Source organism: Plasmodium malariae (assembly GCF_900090045.1).
Source record: "Plasmodium malariae genome assembly, chromosome: 14".
Lineage (NCBI taxonomy): Eukaryota > Apicomplexa > Aconoidasida > Haemosporida > Plasmodiidae > Plasmodium > Plasmodium malariae.
The window spans coordinates 3,331,299-3,352,300 of NC_041788.1; the positions used below are offsets into that span (position 1 = coordinate 3,331,299).

The window sequence follows — 21,002 nt, forward strand, 5'->3', positions numbered from 1 at the left end:
GATTTTTTTTTTTTTTTTTTTGCTTCATTCTTTTGTTTCATTTTTTTGTTTCATTTTTTTGTTTAATTTCTTTTTTTTTCTTTTTTTTCTGTAAAAACTTACCGCAGCACGATGAGGCCTTTCTTCGATTCTGACATTGTAGTAAATTTTAATCTTTCAGAAGAGGCAGTTCAAAATGAGAAGAGAATTATTGAAAATAATAGGAGAGTTTTACGAGACTATCAAAAGGAAAAACTGATACTTGAAGGGAAAAAGAATTGGGATAAATTTTATAATCATTATAAAAGCAATTTTTTTAAAGATAGGAAATGGATAAAAGTAGAATTTGATAACATTTTTAAGGAAAATAATACTTTCGTTGAAAGTAAAAGCAATACATCAGTTGAAAGTAAAAGCAATACGTCAGTTGAAAGTAAAAGCAATACATCAGTTGAAAGTAAAAGCAATACATCAGTTGAAAGTAAAAGTAATACATCAGTTGAAAGTAAAAGTAATGACAAATTAAAAGAGACAGAAACAAAGAGTGAAGGTAAACTTATTTTAGAAATTGGATGTGGTGTGGGAAATTCGTTAATCCCACTGTTATTAGAATATGAAGATTTTAATTTCATAGGTATAGATTTTTCAAAAAATGCAATAAATATTTTGAATGATAAATGGAAAAGTATTGTAAACAGGAACAATAAATTAAAAGAAGTTCAAGTAGTTGGGGAGACAGCCGATGTATTAATGAATAGCCATAAAGCACTTGTAGGAGATAATAAGAAGTATGGAAAGAAGTATGAAAAGAAGATTGAAAAGAAGAATGAAAAGAATACTGAAAAGACGCATCAAAATGTTGAATGGACGGATAAGCATATATTGAATGGTAAGATTATAGAAGATCATTTCTCAAACGGTAGTAGCTATGACGTTTATTTGATCGATGATCACAGTACATCAGAACAGAGTGAAAATTGCAGTCATATGTACGAAATGAAGAGTTATAAAAAATTGGGAAATTTGCTTAAGGCATGTGTAGTAGATATAACAGTTGATGAAGAATCTTCAACAAATGTGTGCACCTTTGGAACAGTAGATGTTATTTTGCTTATTTATGTCTTATCATCTGTGCAGCCAGATAAAATGATTAAAGTAATTAATAATTGTTATAAGTATTTAAAAAAAGGAGGGTATGTTTTATTAAGAGATTACGGTTTATATGATTTAACGCAAGTGCGATTTGCTAATAAAAGAGAAAAAAAAATATCAGAAAATTTTTACGTGCGAGGGGATAAAACTTTTGTTTACTTTTTTACAACTGAATATTTGCATGATTTGTTCTGTCAGAATGATTTGTTTGAAGAAGTTCAGAATAAATATATAACCAGGATTGTTAAAAATAGGAAAAGACATTTAGAAATGAAGAGAATTTGGGTCCAGTCCATCTTTAGGAAGAAGTAGTATCAATCTGGGCGCTTACGTGGAATAGCAGCTATTTTGCCGCCATACATAAACGGAAGTAAATGCGCATACACATTCATATCGGTATATGTATATGGCCTAGAAAAGGCAGATGCTTTAATGCTTTACTTTTTCCATTTACCCTTTTATATTTACAACATATGAAACCTCCGCGCGCTTAACACAGTATGTATATATATATGTATGTGTACTAATATGTATATATATATGTATATGTACTAATATGTATATATATATGTATGTGTACTAATATGTATATATATGTATATGTATATATATATGTATGTACTAATATGTATATATATATGTATGTGTACTAATATGTATATATATATGTATGTGTACTAATATGTATATATATTTATATGTTTAACACTTTATTGTAAAAAATAGAATTGCATCACTGTAAAACGTTTCTTTTCTTTTCTTTTTTTGAAAAAAGTTTTTAAATACATTTCATATGTAACAGTTAAACATAAATGTGAGGTATACTTCTAGTAAATGTACTTTCTTTCATGCACAACTCTTTTCTTTGTAAATGGTCTAAAAATGGTCAATATAATATGAAATGAGAAAAAATAGGGCGATACACCGCTGTGAATGCACAAAAAAGCCACCGATACGGAGCATAAGTTGACATGTATATTGGTATATATTCATGTATGTATGGGTGAAGGTTGTACATATATATATATATATATATATATGCGTGTGTTTGTGTGTGTACTTATTGTGATGTTTGAGTTACTAACAAAGCGCAGCAAACAAAACAATTGTAATAATCCAACATTTACAACTTGTAAGTGCAAGTGTATGATCCTTTTTAAAATAGGCATATGCCTATTGAGGAAACGAAAAAGCAGCTTTTAAAACTGGGGCAAATTACTTCCTCATATGTACATAATTTTGAATAATTTGATTTGGCGTTATTGAGCGCTATTCAGCTATATTTAGTATTATTTTGTTATATTATATCTTGTTGAGTTTTGCATAGCATTAACTGGTTTCGCATTTATTTATTTTACTTTATTTTATTTTGTTTCGTTTTTTTTTGTTTAACTATCTTTTCCAAAATCTGATTTTTCTCCCCCATTGACCATTTACATTTTACATACTTGAAAAAACTTTTTTTTTGGCCTATTTATATATTTAAAAAATAATAGCATAAAATATTGTATTTTTAAATTTAAAAAAATTAAATTTCGTGGGCGCACGTTTGACCCCTTTTGATGTACAAGATGATGAAATGACAATTCGAGCATTTAAAGGGAAGTAAAACAAAATGAATTGGATGTATTTGATGAAAGTTAATGAATTGGATGTATTGGATGAAAGTTGATGAACTGGATGTATTGGATGAAAGTTGATGAACTGGATGTATTGGATGAAAGTTAATGAACTGGATGTATTGGATGAAAGTTAATGAATTGGATGTATTGGATGAAAGTTAATGAATTGGATGTATTGCAGCGGATAAAACGAATATAAGGAATGAAGTAGCAAATTTACGTTTTAAAAAAAAAAAAAAAAATCAAAGTTCTGCCTACTTCCCATATATTTATTTCGTCGAAAAAATAAGGGATAAAAATAGGGTATAAAATTATTTGTAAAAAAAAAAAAAAATGTACATATATATAAATATATATATATATAGATTTTTTTTTTTTTTTTTTTTTTTTAAATATAGTTCGTTAATATTATGTACATATGTACACTTTTTACGTAAAAATAATCGCTTATTTTTATTTTAATTTTTTATGCAAGTTTAATGTTCCATTTCGACTTTTAATTTGTTTTTACGCGGAATTCATTTCTCAGCTTACATTAAGTACATATAACAGCTGAAACAAAGGAGAAGTCAGAGTGATAATGATTTTAAATTAGCAAAATATGGTGGGAAAACAAAAATAAAGATAGGGGTAACCATACATCGAAAAGATTGCTCCATAGGTATATAAGCGATATAGGCAATATATGCAGTACATGTAGTGTATGCACAATATATATGTATGTTATATGTATATATTTCTTTATGTAAGTGTACGCTTATATAATCATATGCTTATATGCGCATACGTTTATATGATCATGCGCTTATGTGTTCATGCGTTTATGTGTTCATGCGCATATATGATCATGCGCTTATATGATCATACGCATATATGATCATACGCATATATGATCATACGCATATATGATCATGCGCATATATGATCATGCGCATATATGGTTATACATTTATATGCATATATTTATGTACATGTAAATGACCTCGTAATCGCATTCGACTGAAAGTGGCAGAGAAGATGGATAGGTTTGGGCATAATATTCGGGCGGATGTTAAAAAGCAGGGTTATGAGAACTGCGATTTGCCAATTTTATGTGAAACATGCTTAGGAGAAAATCCATATGTTCGATTAATAAGAGAAGAGAATGGAAAAGAATGTAAAATATGTAAAAACGTGTTTACTCATTTTAGATGGAAACCAGGTGAGAAGGCTCGATATAAACAAACAGTTATTTGTAATATGTGTGCAAAAGTAAAAAATGTATGCCAAACATGTTTATTTGATTTAGAATATAATTTACCTGTACAAGTTCGGGACAAATTTCTTGAAACGAGTATTACGTTACCAGAAAATGAAACAAATAAAAATTTTTTCCTAGAACAAATGGAAAAAAATTTATCATCAAATACATATAATAAAATGAATCATATAAATATGGATTTGTCAAAATTGAAAAGATATGATCCATATTTTAAAAGAAATATGGCACGTGTATGTAGTTTTTGGAGGAAAAATGCATGTAATCGTGGTGATGAATGTCCATATCTTCATAAAGAAATACATTTTGATAAATCCTTATTTAATCAAAATATAAAAAGTAGATATACAGGAGAGAACGATGTGTTAGCAGAAAAAATATTAAAAAAATATAATAACAAATATACAGATGATAATTTTACAAAAAATAAAATTTGTATTCATGGAATTAACGAATCAGTTAGTCAAATAAATATCAGGGAATGTTTTAAAAAATTTGGAGAAATAAAATCATTTAAAATGATACCCAAGGATTCTAAGTTGTTTATTTCATATGCGGATCCTTTATCTGCAAAAAATGCTGCAGAGAAGTATAAGGACGGGTTGGAATTAAATGGGAGCAATTTGATGATCACGTTGCAGGACCAAACGCACAATAACACCCTCGCTGTTGCAGCGTGTGGAAGTACTAATATCACTGCGAGTTATAATCATAGTGAAGGCTATAATACTCGAGACTATAAGAATCAAAGGCACAATAATCATAGGAACAACTGCCAAAGGAACAACTGCCAAAGGAACAATAATCAGGATAACAAGACTATTCATCAAAACCAAGGTAATTTTGTACCCCCTCCTCAGGGCATGATGATGGGTATGTCACACATGCACTTCCCGAACTATGGAAATAACATCAATCCAATTTCTTCAAATACCGTTCCTTATTCGTCTATGGTTCCTTCGGTAGCAGAACAGAGGAAGTAGTTTACCCGATCGCACATAGCATGTGTGCATACACACGTTTGTGCGTATACCGTGAATCGTCTCGCTCCTGTTGCGATCATCATTTGTTTCATTTTACCTTATTATGTTTTACCTTACTTCGTTTTACTTTTCTTCATTTTACCTTATTATGTTTTACCTTACTTCGTTTTACTTTTCTTCATTTTACCTTATTATGTTTTACCTTACTTCGTTTTACTTTTCTTCATTTTACTTTATTAACTTTTACCTTACTTCGTTTTACTTTATTAACTTTTACCTTACTTCGTTTTACTTTTCTTCATTTTACTTTATTAAGTTTTACCTTCGTTTTACTTCATTTTATTTTATTTTTTTGTGCTAATTTAGTTGCCTTGCTTTTCCCCTAAATAACTACCCATGTTTTGCGTATTTTTAAGTAGGCCATATTTATGGGATGGAATTAAGTGTACATGCATTTGTCTATCTTTTTCCTGCCAACCTTTTTTTCATCTTTTGCGCGCGTTTGGGCTTTTATATCAATTTGGTATTTTTGTTTGGCCATTTCTCTGAGACATTGTTGTACATATGCTGTTCTATGCTATGCCATGCTATGTTTTGTTTTAATTTTTGTTTTTACTTATGTTTTTACATTTGCCCTTTTTTTTTTTTTTTTTTTTTGTTTAAATTTCAGTTAAGCAATTTTGTGTATAGATAAAATGAACAATCATAACGAATTACCATAGGTACATTTTTTTTTTCTTCATATCTATATGCGTATGATAATACATGATTAGCCATATGTGAGATGGTCTACATTGAGCAAACGATGAATAACTTATCAGTCTTGTAGCATAGGTGATATAACAAGAGTGGGAATTCAAAAATGAAATAAAAATGTTAATAGCAGTTATTATTAAACTACATTTCGACGTTATGGAAATATGGCATATGATAAGATATACATGTATGCACATATACATATGGGAAGTTTACTAAATAAGGGAATTTTTTTTTTTTTTTTTTTTAATCTGTAAAGTTGTTGTAAGTTTATGGCTAGTAATATGTTTGAACATTAGTATACGCATAAAGGTAAACAAATATATACAAATATAGACAGAACTGTTAACGAAAAAAAAAAAAAAAAAATAGTATATATACATACAATATATGAAGTAAAAAAAAAAAAAAAAAAAAAATTTATATGAAAATACAAAAAAATGATATATTATAATGGTGTAAAATTTTTTATGAAATTAGATACACATCTTGCATGTTTTATGTTGCATGTTTTATGTTGCATGTTTTATGTTGCATGTTTTATGTTGCATGTTTTATGTTGTATGTTTTATGTTGTATGTTGTATGTATTATGTTGTATGTTGTATGTTCCAACGAGTTGGGAAGTAGCCTATGTGACTTAGTATGACTCATGTGCAATTTGTTAGCACTTGGGCATTTAAATAAAAAAGGAGTAAAATAAATTGAGGGTAAATAAATTGAGGGTAAATAAATTGAGGGTAAATAAATTGAGGGTAAATAAATTGAGGGTGAATAAATTGAGGGTGAATAAATTAAATGATAACAAATTATGGGATAACACAATATGAAATAACAAATTGCTGGATAACAAACTACTGGATAACAAACTGCTGGAAATAAAGTTCGAATAAACAAACTGTGGGGCGAAAAAATATGAGAGTGTATGACTGCGTCAAAATGAATGTATGGTGGAACCAAATGACGAGGGGGAAATTAAAAAGAAGGAGTAGTAGTATCTCTTTCTGTTTTTACAAAAGTTTCATCTGCTTTTTCCTCTGATCTAGATACCTAATATAATGATTAATAATTCCTGTTGACCTCCATAACATTAACCATATACATAAATTTGATAAGCCAATCCACCAGTTCCTCTCATGCCTCCATTTGTATATTTTAAAATATTCCGATGATATGGATGGCATCAAGTCGTTCGGATTTCGTATTTGGTTTACGCCATATCTCAATTTATAGGATTCAGTAATAAATAACATAAAATTTAAAATTAGTATTACTGTTACTATTCTTATGGGTGTATCTCCTATTTGCTTTCTACAAAAAGAATAGCTAAACTTTACAAGTAATTTTATTTTTAGTAAACAAGACATCAGTAGGATTATTCCTAACGGCATTACGATCAAATACACAATTTTTAAAAAGGACATGGTTCACTATAACTATGAGAACAACAAAAATGAAAAAAAAAAAAAAAAAAAAAAAAAAGGCGCGATAAAATGGAAAAAATGGAAAAAATGGAAAAAAAAAAGTATAAAAACAATAGCCAAAAAATAGCAAAGATTTTGCAAAAAAAAAGAATAAAATGGCGGTACTTCTGCAAAACAATGTAAAAATTATCAGAACGTGCAAACACGCAAATAGGGATAACTCCTCCTTTTTTGAAAAAAATAAAAGAAAAAAATACTTTAAAAAAGTGGTGAGGGCCTCTACTTTTATTAAAATAATAGAAGACGCTGTTCTGCTGTAGCACGTTAAAACACTGTTTACCGCATTTTAATTTCAACAAAGGGAGGAAACACTTGTATATTTACGCATAAATAAATGATGAAAACTACTGCGCTTTTTTTTTGCCTTGCATTTTTATCTAATATATACAAAAATACGCAAACGTACATACATGCATTTATATATATGCATACATTTATATATATATACATACGTTTATATATATGAATACATTTATATATATATATACATACGTTTATATATATGAATACATTTATATATATATATACATACATTTATAGATATACGTACATATATATATATATATATATATATATATAAATGCTTACATTACATGTGCTATACGATCGTATAAAATCATTAAAATGTAAAAATAGCTTACTACCATAAACTATTTAATCTCGCTATTACTTGTATTATTATTAGCATTTGCAGTAGTATTTTTTTTTTTTTCAGTAAGCCTTGCATATTTTCTTTTCAATTCACTATCGTTTTATAAAGCACAAAATGTAGTATTAATCAGCAAAAATAAATTCTTTCCAGTTGTTAATTTTATTTTTTTACAAGAAATTAAATCTTTGGCTTCATAGGAAGTGCATATATATAAATATATATTTATATATATATATATATATTTATATATATATTTATATATATATATATACATAGATATGATGATAATAGGACATTATGTGGTGGTATTACTTATTATTATGAACAGTTGCACAATTTTATCTTTTTATTAGTATAGTTCATTATTTTTTTTTTTTATTTATATCGTAACGTTTCATTAATGCGCATTATTCTATGTCGTGCAGCTATTGTTTTATTTTTTTGCTAAAAAAAATAGAATGTTATTAAGTGAGAACAAAATTACAGTTGAGTAGCAGTTATGGACTTATTTAATTCTTCAAATTATGTATTTATATCGATATCGTTTTAAATCGTGAAGTCGATAAAAGAAGTAAAAAGAAAATGCAAAAAATTGGAAAGGAAAATGAGGGAAAGTACTCCAACATTCTTTATTTTCATGCCTTCCATGTGTTGCATGAATTACAATTAAGACTTAAAAAAAAAAAAGCAGAAAAACGCGGAAAAACTAATTTAGCTATATTGAAAAAAGTACGTTTTTAAGAAAAAAAGAAGAAAACACAATAAAAGCTCTTCCAATATATATATATATATATATATATATATATATATATATATATATGTATATATAATTTAAATAATCCGTATATTAAAAAAACAAAAAAAAAAAAAAAAAAGAAAGCTGCTAATATATCCCTTTGTGTGCATTATTACAAGGATATTTATTTTTGTTAGCACAACTGAACTCTTTGCAAACCTATATGATGAACTAATTCAACTTCACATTGTGTTTACAAAGACATGAATGCCAAAAATCGAGAATGTAGAATGATGATTCTTGTATTTCTTCAGATCGTTTTTGGTGTATAGGATGGGTATATTGTGTATTTTGCATTACGTTTTATACAGTATGTATTACTAACCTATGTGTGTATTATTATTATTATTATTATTTTTTTTTTACCACTTTGCACCTTCACAATTTAACATACGCTTTTTAATCCGTAAATAAATAAATACATTTAAAATGCGCTTATTTTTTAGAGCCTTTTTTTTTTTTTTTTTTATTTCCAGTTTTTGAGGACAAAAAAAAAAAAAAAAAAAAAAATGAACAGACAATAATACACATGTTCGCCAAAAAGGTATATTTAATGTCCTAATTTTTTTTTTTTTTTTTTTTTTTTTTTTTTCCCGTATGTATGTGAAAAGTATGTAATACGTATATTTTCAGTCGTCATTTTATACAAAAATTTAATTCCTTACGATTATTTAGAAAGCAGGTTCTACAACATCATATAAGTAAAATAAAGGAGGTTTAATTTTGTCCAATCTTTTTGTTTTTCCTACGTTGTTCATTTTGTCATTACTACCCATTTTTCCTGCACAATTTAATTTTTCCTGCACAGTTTATTATTTCTGAACAATTTAATTTTTCCTGCACAGTTTATTTTTTCTGCACTGTTCATATTTCTCCGCGTCCAATTTTCCCGCTTTGCGTACCTAGCTTCCACTACATTGCCAATCTAGAGACACATTTAAGCAAAATGAAAAGGATAACTGACTTTTATATCTACTCAAAGGACAGATCAGCAACAGTTTTTAACTTAACAAAAAATGTAGAAACGAAAAAAAAGAAGAGTAAATCAAGTTGGCTAGAAAAACTCTGCTGTGAATTTGAGAAAACGAAAAATGATACACTTGAATATTTTACAATTATAAAAAATAAGTGGAAAAATAATATCAGCAGTTGTAAATTTCCAACCTTTTTTAACTATTATAATTCGAAATATAGAAATTTTCCATGGTATAAAAAGTTATATTATATATTAAAAGATCAAGTTTACAAATTGTTGAATATTAGACAAGCTGAAAAAATGGAAAAAGTACAAGTCGAAAAAGAAGAAAAAGGAGAAGAGGAAGAAATGAAAAGACATGAATTATACACAGATGAAAATAAAATAACCAGAGATTTTATTAGTTACGAAAACTTAGACTACAAAAACAAACAAAAACAAAAGAATTCAGGTGATTCAATATTTAGGAAATATAGAGAAAAGTTGAGAAAAACTAAAGAAAATGAAACATATCTTAGTGAACGCAGTAAATCAGAATTGGTTAAAAGAAATACCTCTTCTTCTAGTAGTTGTATCACAGGATTCATAAGTCATAAAAAAATTGTGGACGATGTCAATACATTAATAGATACAAGTTCGTTAGTAGACAAGGTGAATGAAAATTCCTGTGGTCCAAAAAACATTAAAGATGTAGATAGCAACAACATAATTAACAATAAATATAAGAATATGAATAGTTTTTTAAATGTTGAAAAGTCCCCTAAATTTAATATTAAAAATACTTGGGAAAAGTTAAGCGGATATATTTCGTAAATCGGTGCATAACTTTTTAGAGATGGCCCTTTTAAGGATGGATTGTCAGAGGTAACTGTTTTGGAAAAATGTTTGTTTTCATCGCCCTGATGATGACACATTCGGGTACATAAACGTATGTTAATTAATTTAGCAGTTTGTTTATTATTATTTTTTTTTTTTTTTTTTTTATTATTTTTTTTTATTTTTTTTTTATTTTTTTTTTTTTTTTTTTTTTTTTTTTTTTTTTTTTTTTTTTTTTTTTTTTTTTTTTTTTTTTTTTTTTTTTTTTTTTTTTTTTTGTGTGTTTGTCTGTACTTTTTTGCGCCTTTTTTTTGTGATCTTTTTTAAGTGAAATGCTTGTAAATTTTTCGACTATTTACCGCTAAAAATGGTCAAATGTTTACTGAGCGAAAATAAATATTTCTGTCTTTTAAGTGCACATTTGACTGCTTCATTAAAAATGTCTATGTATTTGTTCGCCATTGTGTATGTGCGCGGGTAATCACACGGCCGAAAAAGAAACTGTCAAAACGTTTTTCTTCTACAGAGTAAACTTTTTTTTTTTTTTTTTTTTTTTATAACAAAAAAATTAAAGAAGTGACGAATGAAAATGTGGGATGAAATATTCGTATTCTTTAAACAAGGAAGTGTCTTTTGAAAAGCAAAAAGGAAAAATAGTTCTAGGTATATATATATAATATATATGTATATATATATGTATATGTATATATATATATATATGTATATGTATATATATATGTATATGTATATGTATATGTATATGTATATGTATATGTATATATATATATACATACAAACCCATTTGTAACTTTGTCTAAAGTAATAAGATAAAAAAAAAAAAAAAATGTCCGAATTTTCTGAACAGATTATATTAAATATGACTTGTTCATAAAGATAACTACTACAATATATAGTCTTCTCATTTTTTCGGCCGTTCACATTTATATACACATAAACTGCTAAACTTTGTGCTTGTCCTACTGTTCTTTTTCCGCTCTTTTAAGAGCAGTAGGGCATAGAAAAAGGACGGAAAAACATTAAGCAAAATGACATCATTTTTCAATGTTAAGCTATTTTAAAAAGCACTGCAATGTATTAGAAGCACATATCATATCATATCATATCATATCATATCATATCATATATATATATATATATATATATATATATACATACATACATGCATATTCTTTTTTTCTTCTGTTCTTTCTGTTCGCTTATTTTCTTTTTTTTTTTTTCTGTAACTGGAAAATATATTATACTTATACATTAAAAATTAAACTTTTAATTATATTCTAAAACGCAAAAAAAAAAAGGAGGGAAAAGGAAAAAAAGGGAAAAAAAAATGAAAAAAAGAAAGAAAACTACTGCTAATAACTGTATATACAATAATATTATTACATCATTCTGTATTTGAAAAAATTGATAATATGGAAAGAAACAAATTAATAATGTCCATATATAAGGCTAACGTAGCAAAAATATAATCGTCCACTGAAAATTCATATTTTTTATGTTTTCCTCCAATAATAAGTTGGGTATCAACAATAATTGAGATGGATAAAAGAAAAGCACTAATTCCTGCAAAAACTAAATTGAAAATTTTACTTCGGACAAAAATTCCTACAATACCAAGGACTATTAATATTAAAAATGCCATAAAAAGAAAAACGTACCACCCAGTGAAATCCCATTTAGTTTGAAAAGCAAAAATGGTTAACCCAACAACTACAACTGACGTTGTTCCAAATGCATAAAAAAAAATCTCTGAATTTGTTCTTGCACTAGCTAATGTAACAATTAATGTCATTCCGATCGTTATTAACAGTAATAGAAAATAGTTAGTTGGGTATTTTCTGGCTATATATGGTGAACAAGCTAAAGTAATCATTATAGGTAAACTTAACAATATACCCAACACAAAAAACAAAGTATAGTTGGTAATTATAAATGCGTTAAAAGGTTTATGTAAAACTGCTAATATGGAAAATCCAAAGGTAATAAGGAGTTGGATAGATAAGATCGAATATACTTTTCTAATGAAACCATGTCTAATCTTTGTTGAAGAAAATTCATTTAGTGAATATTCATCGTACAATCCACCATTAGCTGCTGTAGCAGTACCTGGAGTGTCATAGTAATAACCCTTTTGTTCATTGTTTACTTTTCCTTGTCCATAGTTATAGTTGTATGATCCATGGTTGTAAACAGCTCCATAACTTTGCCCAGTAGGGGCCCCACCTGCACCAGTATTATTTTCTCTTCCGTTCTGGTTGTACATTTCTTAATATTACAAGTGCGCACGCGTTTGTCGGTGTAAAAGCTGGGCGAATACACGTATGTACTGCTATGTATATATAAATATATATATATATATATATATATATATACCCCTTTCTATTTTTGCTTTCAATTTTGCTCGCCTTTCTCTTGAAGTTTGTTGTAACAAGTATGAACTTTGTCAAATAATTTATATTTTAAATTTATGTATACAATTCGGATGCACAACTAATGAATTTCGGTACTTACAAAAATGTTTCAAAACTAAATGAACATATGGGGTCCTCAATATTATACACGCGTTTTTAAAAATGTCGCAGTTTATATTACAAGGAATTTTTTCTATCAAAAAATTATTCTATTCTTTAAAACCACCCTTGCTAAAAATATACATACATTTACATATATATGTATATATGTATACATATATGTATATACTCTCTCCACGTAAGTAACGATTATATAATTGTACAAAAAATTATAATATATTTGTACATAAATTATACATGTATTAAACATGAAATTTACATATACTTTTGTTGTACATAATTTACAATATTTAAGTGGTACATGAATTATACGTATATATATATATATATATATATATATACATAAGTTCATTTTTTTTTTTTTTTTTTTAAACAGCCAAAATTCACGTTTTTAAAGCTTGCTTGTTCAGGTAAAAATTCTGAAAATTCAGAAAAAAAATAAAAAAAAAAAAGAAAAAAAAAAGAAAAAAAAAAAAAAAAAAAATGAAAAAAAAAAGAAAACCGCTTTTTTTGCAATTTTGTTTGTATTCAAAATAGTTCAATTTTTTTTATTTATTATTATATATACATATAATATGAATATATATATTATATATATATATTATATATATATATATATTATTATACATTTTATGTATATTACATTATAACACATATATGTGGTATAATCAAATATTGTACAATAGTTGCACCATACATATATATGTTAACTTTTTATATTTTTATGTATATACAATAATAATTATAATATATCTTTTTTATGAAAACCATATAAAATGAAAAAATGGTACCCTTGTTTTTTGTGTTAACATTTTTAACCTTTTTGTAAAATTTACAAATTTTCTCAGTAACATTTTATGTATATATGTACATAAATGTATATAATAAGTATGAATGTATATTTATCAATAATTTGTAAATTTAGTAATGTAACATGGTATTAAAAAAAAAATGTACGTAAAATGTAAGCAAAAATTTGTTCTCATATTTGAACTGTAAAAATTTCGTTCGCTGTGGATTTTCAACCATTGCATGCATAATATAATAATATACTGCATATATGATTAGCTATGTATTTATATATTAAATATATGAGTAAATATTTGTATATATATATATAATCAATATTTATAATATATATTATATAATATACTATATATTTATATATACATATATATATGCAATTACTTCTGTTATATTTTATATTTTTTGCCGAAAAAAGGAAACTGACAAATGAACATGAAAAAAATAGAAAGAAAGAAAGAAGTTCAATGATAGTAGAAAACACGACTCTTTTTTTTTTCTTTTTTTTTTTTATCAATACTATTATTATAATTACTATAATTATTAATAGTGATATGCTTATAATATAACATACTAAGCTTTTTGCAAAATAAATTCAAATTGCTGTAATAGGATTTAAAAAAAAAAAAAAATATATTAGTAACTATGAAAAAAAGAGTAAAGTGAAAAAATAAAAAAAAAAAAAAAAAAAAAAAAAAAAAAAAAAAAAAAAAAAAAAAAAAGAAAAAAATTGAAAGAAGGACTATATATAATAGTACTAAGTAATAGCTGACGTTATACAGAAGAAATGAAAACTGAAATGCAAAGCAGGAATAATTCCACTATGGAAAAAGAGAAAAAAAGTACACTCTGTAATATATTATATGAGTTATACTTAATGTAAGTATACGTATATGCATATATACATATATATATATGTACATGAACGTTTCGTTTATGTATACCCTAAGCTTATATAACTAACCAAGCAAATGCCGTAAGTTCGTACAGTGTACAAATTGTTAATTAAAATGTTAATTAAAGTGTTAATGAATAATCGCTAATGAATAATTGATAATTAATAATCGACAATGAATAATCGTTAATGAATAATCGTTAATGAATAATCGTTAATGAATAATCGCTAATGAATAATTTTTAATGTTAATACTTTTTATTGCTGAACACATAAAAAAGAACATCAGGCATTTATTTTTTTTATTATATAAATTGTTCACTTGTTAATGCCTAGTTTGAAATGTGTGCAATTAAGCATTTAATTAGTTATAATTTTATATTAACGCAAAACGGTATAAGAGAAGAGGAAAAAGGGGAAAAAATAATTAATCGCTAATTGTAAAGCATATGTATATATATATATATATATATATATATATATATATTTATATATTTATATGAATGTGTAAACCCATACAGGCATATGTACATACGTACCTACTTACATTTGCATGTATATTAACTACAAAGTGCTATTCCCATTACTCCCATTTTTGAAAATACTAATTATGTAAAAAAATATTTTTTAAGGGGCGAGCTATATTTGTATAACACCTGCGTTATATCAAAATTTTTAGAAAAAGACAATAATTAAAAATTTTCCGTTATATAACATATAAAAAAAGAAATTTAATTTTTTATACTTGTTTAAAGGACGTTATCATAGAAACGAATGCTTATAAAAGTTATAGAATCTAAATCGACTATATCATATATGTATATATATATATATATATATATATATATATATTTTTTTTTTTTTTTTTTTTTTCTTATTTTTGTGTCTTATGTTGTCTTTTTTTTAAAAAAAAAAAAAAATTAAAATTATGCAGGACGAAGGGAAACACACAACTAGTATATATATATTAAAAAATAAAATAAATATGAAAAAATTTGTGCTTAAAGATCTTCAAGTTGATTAAGTACGTAGGTAAAAATAATTAATTGTTTTAAATATATTACAGAGAAAATGAAGTAGCACAAATGGAAAGTGTGTGTACGATATAATTCTCAGTTAAATAATGATTTTAAAAAAAAAAAAGTGCATGTTTACATATAAGAATATGTGCATCTTTAAATCTTTGTCATTCTACGTAAAAAATGTAAGATTAAATGGTCTTTTTGTCAGCACACATGCGTATTGATGTACTAAGTAGGTCATTATTATCCCTGTTCTAATATTAAAATGGAGATATTTTAAAAAGCGCAGAAAAGATATGCGAAATGGGGAAAACTGCAAATATGATCAATACATATACATATTTTGTATGCGACGTGGGGAAAACTGCAAATATGATCAATACATATACACATATTTTGTATGCGAAATGGGGAAAACTGATAATATGTACTAATATTATCAATATAATTATATATATATATGTTTTTTTAGTACTACTCATAATGCTAAAATTTTTGTAAATTTTAACTGAAAACAAGAGAAAATGAATAAGCCGGTCCACACGTTAACATATTATATTATAAACACATAATAAGCATGGTAATACGCATTTTAAATGGCACTTGTTCGTTCTGTTCAAAAAGGAAGGCATAAAAAAAAAAAAAAAAAAATAGCAAAATTGAAAAATAAAAAGTAAAAAAATTAAAAAATAGAAAATATAAAAATAAAAACAAAAAATAAAAACAAAAAATAAAAACAAAATATAGAAACAAAAAATAAAAACAAAAAATAAAAACAAAATATAGAAACAAAAAATAAAACAAAAAATAAAAACAAAATATAGAAACAAAAAATAAAAACAAAAAATAAAAACAAAATATAGAAACAAAAAATAAAAACAAAATATAGAAAATATAAAAATAAAAACAAAAACAAAAACAAAAACTATAATAAAATCCCAATTGGCATACACAAGTGCAATCCGGAAATTTCGCAAGTCCTTTTTTTTTTTTTTTTTTAAATGTTTAATATAATGCTAATTTACCTCAATTAATAAGGAGGTTTAAAAATGAACATAGTTTTACGGTAGTACCAATGCAAAATGCCATATGTGAAAAGGCTTTTTCAATAATCTTTTTCGTTACCTGTACTTTTACATTTTATGGAAGCGAGAATACAGAGATTACAATAAAAAGAACTCCAATCCTTTGGTGGAAGGATATCCATTTGCAGAAAATTTTATTTAAAAAAATATTTTTTTATTTTTACAACCCTTGATTTTTACGGTCATGGTGAGCTAACAGTGCATGTATACACAAGCCAATACGCACACATGTGTATATATAAAAGTACCATACGCACATACATGTACATATATATATATATATATATATATATATATATATAAATACCATACACACATGTAATTACAACACATACGCGTGTGTGCATGTATTTCCTAACTAGTGACAATATAAATGGCATCAGGAAGAAAATAGTAAGGCAGCCAAATTTTAATTATAAAATAAGATATGAATTCAAGATTTTATTGCATCATATTTTATGCATTGTCCCTTATTGTATATGTGATAATTATATATTCTATAAATAATTATGAAAGGTATAATATTCCATCTGAAAGGTTAAGAAGTTCCAGTAATTTTGTCCAAAATGTGTACAAAAATGGGAATAACATGAATAATGTTGAGGTGGAAAAAAAATTTAACTCCAATATATGCATTAATTTACTAATCGTTACTGCGTGTAGTAACAAGGAAACAATTGACTCATTTGGGGTTAGACTAAAAGAATTTATTGATGAACAAGTTAATGCAAATAATAAAGAAAAGCTAACTTCACACAGATTATTTGATATAAAAGATCTTTTTTTTATTAATTCACATTTAATTAATAAGGATATAATTAAAAATGCGGAAAATGGAAAATATTCTGATATTTGCGAAAAAATATTGTTGTCAAAAAATAAAGTTCATGAATTTATTAGCAATACGTATTATATTTATTTAAATGAAAACACGAAAGAAGAAGAACAGGACTTATCTTTTACCTTATCAACAACGAATATTATTGAAATTTATTATAATAAATTTGAACAGGATGAAAAAAAAGAAAAAGAAATAGAGAAAGAAATAGAGAAGGAAATAAATAAAGAAATAGAGAAAGAAATAAAGAAAGAAAGAAATAAAGAAATAGAGAAAGAAATAAAGAAAGAAAGAAATAAAGAAATAGAGAACGAAATAAAGAAAGAAATAAATAAAGAAATAAATAAAGAAATAAAGAAAGAAATAAAGAAAGAAATAAATAAAGAAATAAATAAAAAAAAAAAAAAAAAAAAAAATTATGAACAGTTCATAAAAGAAATTTGGAATGTGGTAAAAAATTCCTTTTTTTTTAAAACGGATAAGAAGAGGTTGTTACATTTTGTTCCAGAACTTGAATTAAATTTTTATTTAGCTAGTAGCCTTTATAATGAGCAAAATTACAAAATAAAAAAATATGATACTGGACAAAATCAGTGGAAATATGGCTATAAAAACAACGATTCTGGATTGAGTAAAAATTTAGATTGTATGGATCAGGAAGAGCAAAATAAAGAAGGAAAAAATGGAAGCAGTAATAAAAATGGTAAAACTTTTATGAATGGTGTAAACCCCCCTGTTTTCATTGCTTCTTGGGATTTTTACAATAATTTTTATTATCCATATATGAGAAATTTTATTGAAAAACTATTAAACATATTTCAAATTAATATTTATGAACAAATCATAAGCAATATAGATCTTTTTAAAATATCAGAAAGAGATGATGTATATATCAAAAAAGAAAAGAAGACCGACGAACGGAATAATACCAGGTTGATATTATTAGACAGAGTAACAAAATTTACAAATATATTTGATGAAGTAATGTTTGATAATATTTTGAAAAAACCCACATATGAAATTCCAAAAAATATTAACTTAATATCCATATTTCCTAATGGTCAGGAAATTTATTTTTATAACAATTTAAACGAAAAAATAGAAACGGCTGTTTCATTTATGGAATGGGGTGTTATATATATAAACAATTTTTTTAATCGTTTGAATAATATTGATAAGAGAAAAAAAATTATTGACGTATCAGGTCAGTCCCATATAATTAGTGGGATTTTTGTTTCTAATATAAGAGGATTTTTAGGGTTATGTGCAAATTTTCCTGACTGTGTCCATAATATTTTTAATTCGGATACATATCAAATTGAATATGTAAAAACTTATTCAAGAGATAATGAGAGCTCATTTTCTTATATAATTACTACCTATGATGGTTTCTCTTTTTCCTTTATTTATGATATTCCCTTGAAAAGTGGAATATCCGACTATGAAACATTAGTATTAGCAAGGGAAGCGTATACATATTACATAGTAGAAGCCTTAAACAATGTACAAAAATTTGTCGATATATCAAATATGAGTATATATATAAGAATTCCATTGCACACACGTGACGTGTATAACAACATTTTAAATAATATTGACTGTAGCTTAGACTATATGACTGGGAAGAAGTGTAGGGTACATCATATAGATAGAGCAGTTGAAAAAAGTTTTCATTCGCATTTGAAAGATAACGGCGATGGTACTAATAACAGTGTAATGCGCAAAAGGGAAATATACTTTAAGGCGGCAGTAACATTAGCTCAGTCCGCTTATCAGGACTCACTGCAGGTAATTGGCACATGTGTATGTAAGTATACTTGTATATAAGTATAGGTGTATGTGGGTATATATGTACATGTGTATATAAGTATAGGTGTATATGGGTATATATGTACATGTGTATATAAGTATAGGTGTATATGGGTATATATGTACATGTGTATATAAGTATAGGTGAATATGGGCATATATGTACATGTGTATATAAGTATAGGTGAATATGGGCATATATGTACATGTGTATATAAGTATAGGTGAATATGGGCATATATGTACATGTGTATATAAGTATAGGTGTATATGGGTATATAAATGTATTTGTGTGTATATATATAAAATAATTTAAAATCGCTGAAAAATTTTATATACATTATACCATAACTTTGCCCCAAAAAAGTGCAGGTGTTTCCGTGCAAATGATTTTGAAAAAGATACGTTTTCAATAATGTGTACACATATATTTGTCGTTTATGCGTATATAAACATGTATACATATACATATACATATATATATATATATGTGTGTAGAAGTATATACGCTTTTTGATTTATGTCTTTTTTTTTTTTTTTTTTTATTTTCAGCTTCTAAAGGACGACACAATTTCTATATATGATATCCTGTCAAAAGATTTTTTATTAGCATCTGTTCTTCCAATACTTATTCCGTATATAATTCCAGTAACAATTGCCCTATGCAGGTTACTATATAGAAATTTCAGCAATTTTGCTTTCGAGAGTGCACGTTTTTTTCAACTCCATAATTTTTTCACGTATCCACTTATTCACATCCCTACTTCTTTATTTCATTACTTTACATTTTTAGAGAGCTCTTCAAAGGATTTAAAAAAAAAAAAATGAAGTCAGATTGAAGAAACGAAAGTAAGGTTAAAGAAACCTTTTGTTACTTTATATTAAAAATAATCGTATAATACGTTTCTTTCTTGTTGTGAAAAAATATGTACCATTGTACATTGTCCCTTGCTAAACAAGAGGCAATTATATGTATTAATTGCACATTGGTGTGTTATACATTTACGCCATTACGTATTTATAGACTTACCTACTCATCCACTTAGTGTAGTTCTTTTATTTTTTTTTTTTTTAATATTATATTTTGAAAATGCAATTTTGGAATAATTTTTTTTTTTTTTTTTTTTTCGTTTTTTTCAAGTTTATTAATTAAAATTTTTTTCTGGTTTAATCATTGATAAATGAAGAACATCGCTACGTTGTTATTTCTCTATCGTTTAAATGTATGTACATATCACAGTTATTTAATACTATTTCTGCATTTTTTCCCTTTTGCTTTCTATTATTAATGATGAATAATATGTAATGGTAAATAATTTCAAATTAGAGTGGTGTATCTAAAGAATATTGCTTTGTCATTATTTGCACCAGTTCAGGTAGCCAAAATGGCATAAATTAAAAAAAGAAAAGGAAAAAGAAAAGAAAAGGAAAAAGATAAGAAAAGGAAAAAGATAAGAAAAGGAAAAAGATAAGAAAAGGAAAAAGATAAGAAAAGGAAAAAGATAAGAAAAGGAAAAAGATAAGAAA

The 21,002-nt window shown here is 25.7% G+C and overlaps 6 protein-coding genes across 6 annotated transcripts; 4 read left to right on the forward strand and 2 right to left on the reverse strand.

Annotated features, from left to right (window-relative positions):
- Positions 1 to 111: 111 nt before the first annotated feature.
- On the forward strand, positions 112 to 1,443 carry PmUG01_14081300 (methyltransferase, putative; the record flags this gene model as incomplete). Its single annotated transcript, XM_029008413.1, has 1 exon — positions 112 to 1,443. The coding sequence occupies one exon, from the start codon at positions 112 to 114 to the stop codon at positions 1,441 to 1,443; it is 1,332 nt and encodes a 443-aa protein (XP_028864705.1).
- A 2,327-nt stretch (positions 1,444 to 3,770) lies between these two features.
- RBM22 (pre-mRNA-splicing factor RBM22, putative) lies at positions 3,771 to 4,994 on the forward strand (the record flags this gene model as incomplete). Its single annotated transcript, XM_029008414.1, has 1 exon — positions 3,771 to 4,994. The coding sequence occupies one exon, from the start codon at positions 3,771 to 3,773 to the stop codon at positions 4,992 to 4,994; it is 1,224 nt and encodes a 407-aa protein (XP_028864706.1).
- Positions 4,995 to 6,759: 1,765 nt separating this feature from the next.
- Positions 6,760 to 7,173, reverse strand: PmUG01_14081500 (conserved Plasmodium protein, unknown function; the record flags this gene model as incomplete). Its single annotated transcript, XM_029008415.1, has 1 exon — positions 6,760 to 7,173. One exon carries the CDS (start codon positions 7,171 to 7,173, stop codon positions 6,760 to 6,762), a length of 414 nt encoding a protein of 137 aa, XP_028864707.1.
- A 2,454-nt stretch (positions 7,174 to 9,627) lies between these two features.
- PmUG01_14081600 (conserved Plasmodium protein, unknown function) lies at positions 9,628 to 10,470 on the forward strand (the record flags this gene model as incomplete). Its single annotated transcript, XM_029008416.1, has 1 exon — positions 9,628 to 10,470. The coding sequence occupies one exon, from the start codon at positions 9,628 to 9,630 to the stop codon at positions 10,468 to 10,470; it is 843 nt and encodes a 280-aa protein (XP_028864708.1).
- A 1,405-nt stretch (positions 10,471 to 11,875) lies between these two features.
- On the reverse strand, positions 11,876 to 12,754 carry PmUG01_14081700 (bax inhibitor 1, putative; the record flags this gene model as incomplete). The annotated part of the gene is made up of 1 exon (XM_029008417.1): positions 11,876 to 12,754. One exon carries the CDS (start codon positions 12,752 to 12,754, stop codon positions 11,876 to 11,878), a length of 879 nt encoding a protein of 292 aa, XP_028864709.1.
- A 4,501-nt stretch (positions 12,755 to 17,255) lies between these two features.
- On the forward strand, positions 17,256 to 20,314 carry PmUG01_14081800 (conserved Plasmodium protein, unknown function; the record flags this gene model as incomplete). Its single annotated transcript, XM_029008418.1, has 3 exons — positions 17,256 to 19,454; positions 20,028 to 20,143; positions 20,269 to 20,314. The coding sequence occupies 3 exons, from the start codon at positions 17,256 to 17,258 to the stop codon at positions 20,312 to 20,314; spliced, it is 2,361 nt and encodes a 786-aa protein (XP_028864710.1).
- Between the last annotated feature and the right edge of the window lie 688 nt (positions 20,315 to 21,002).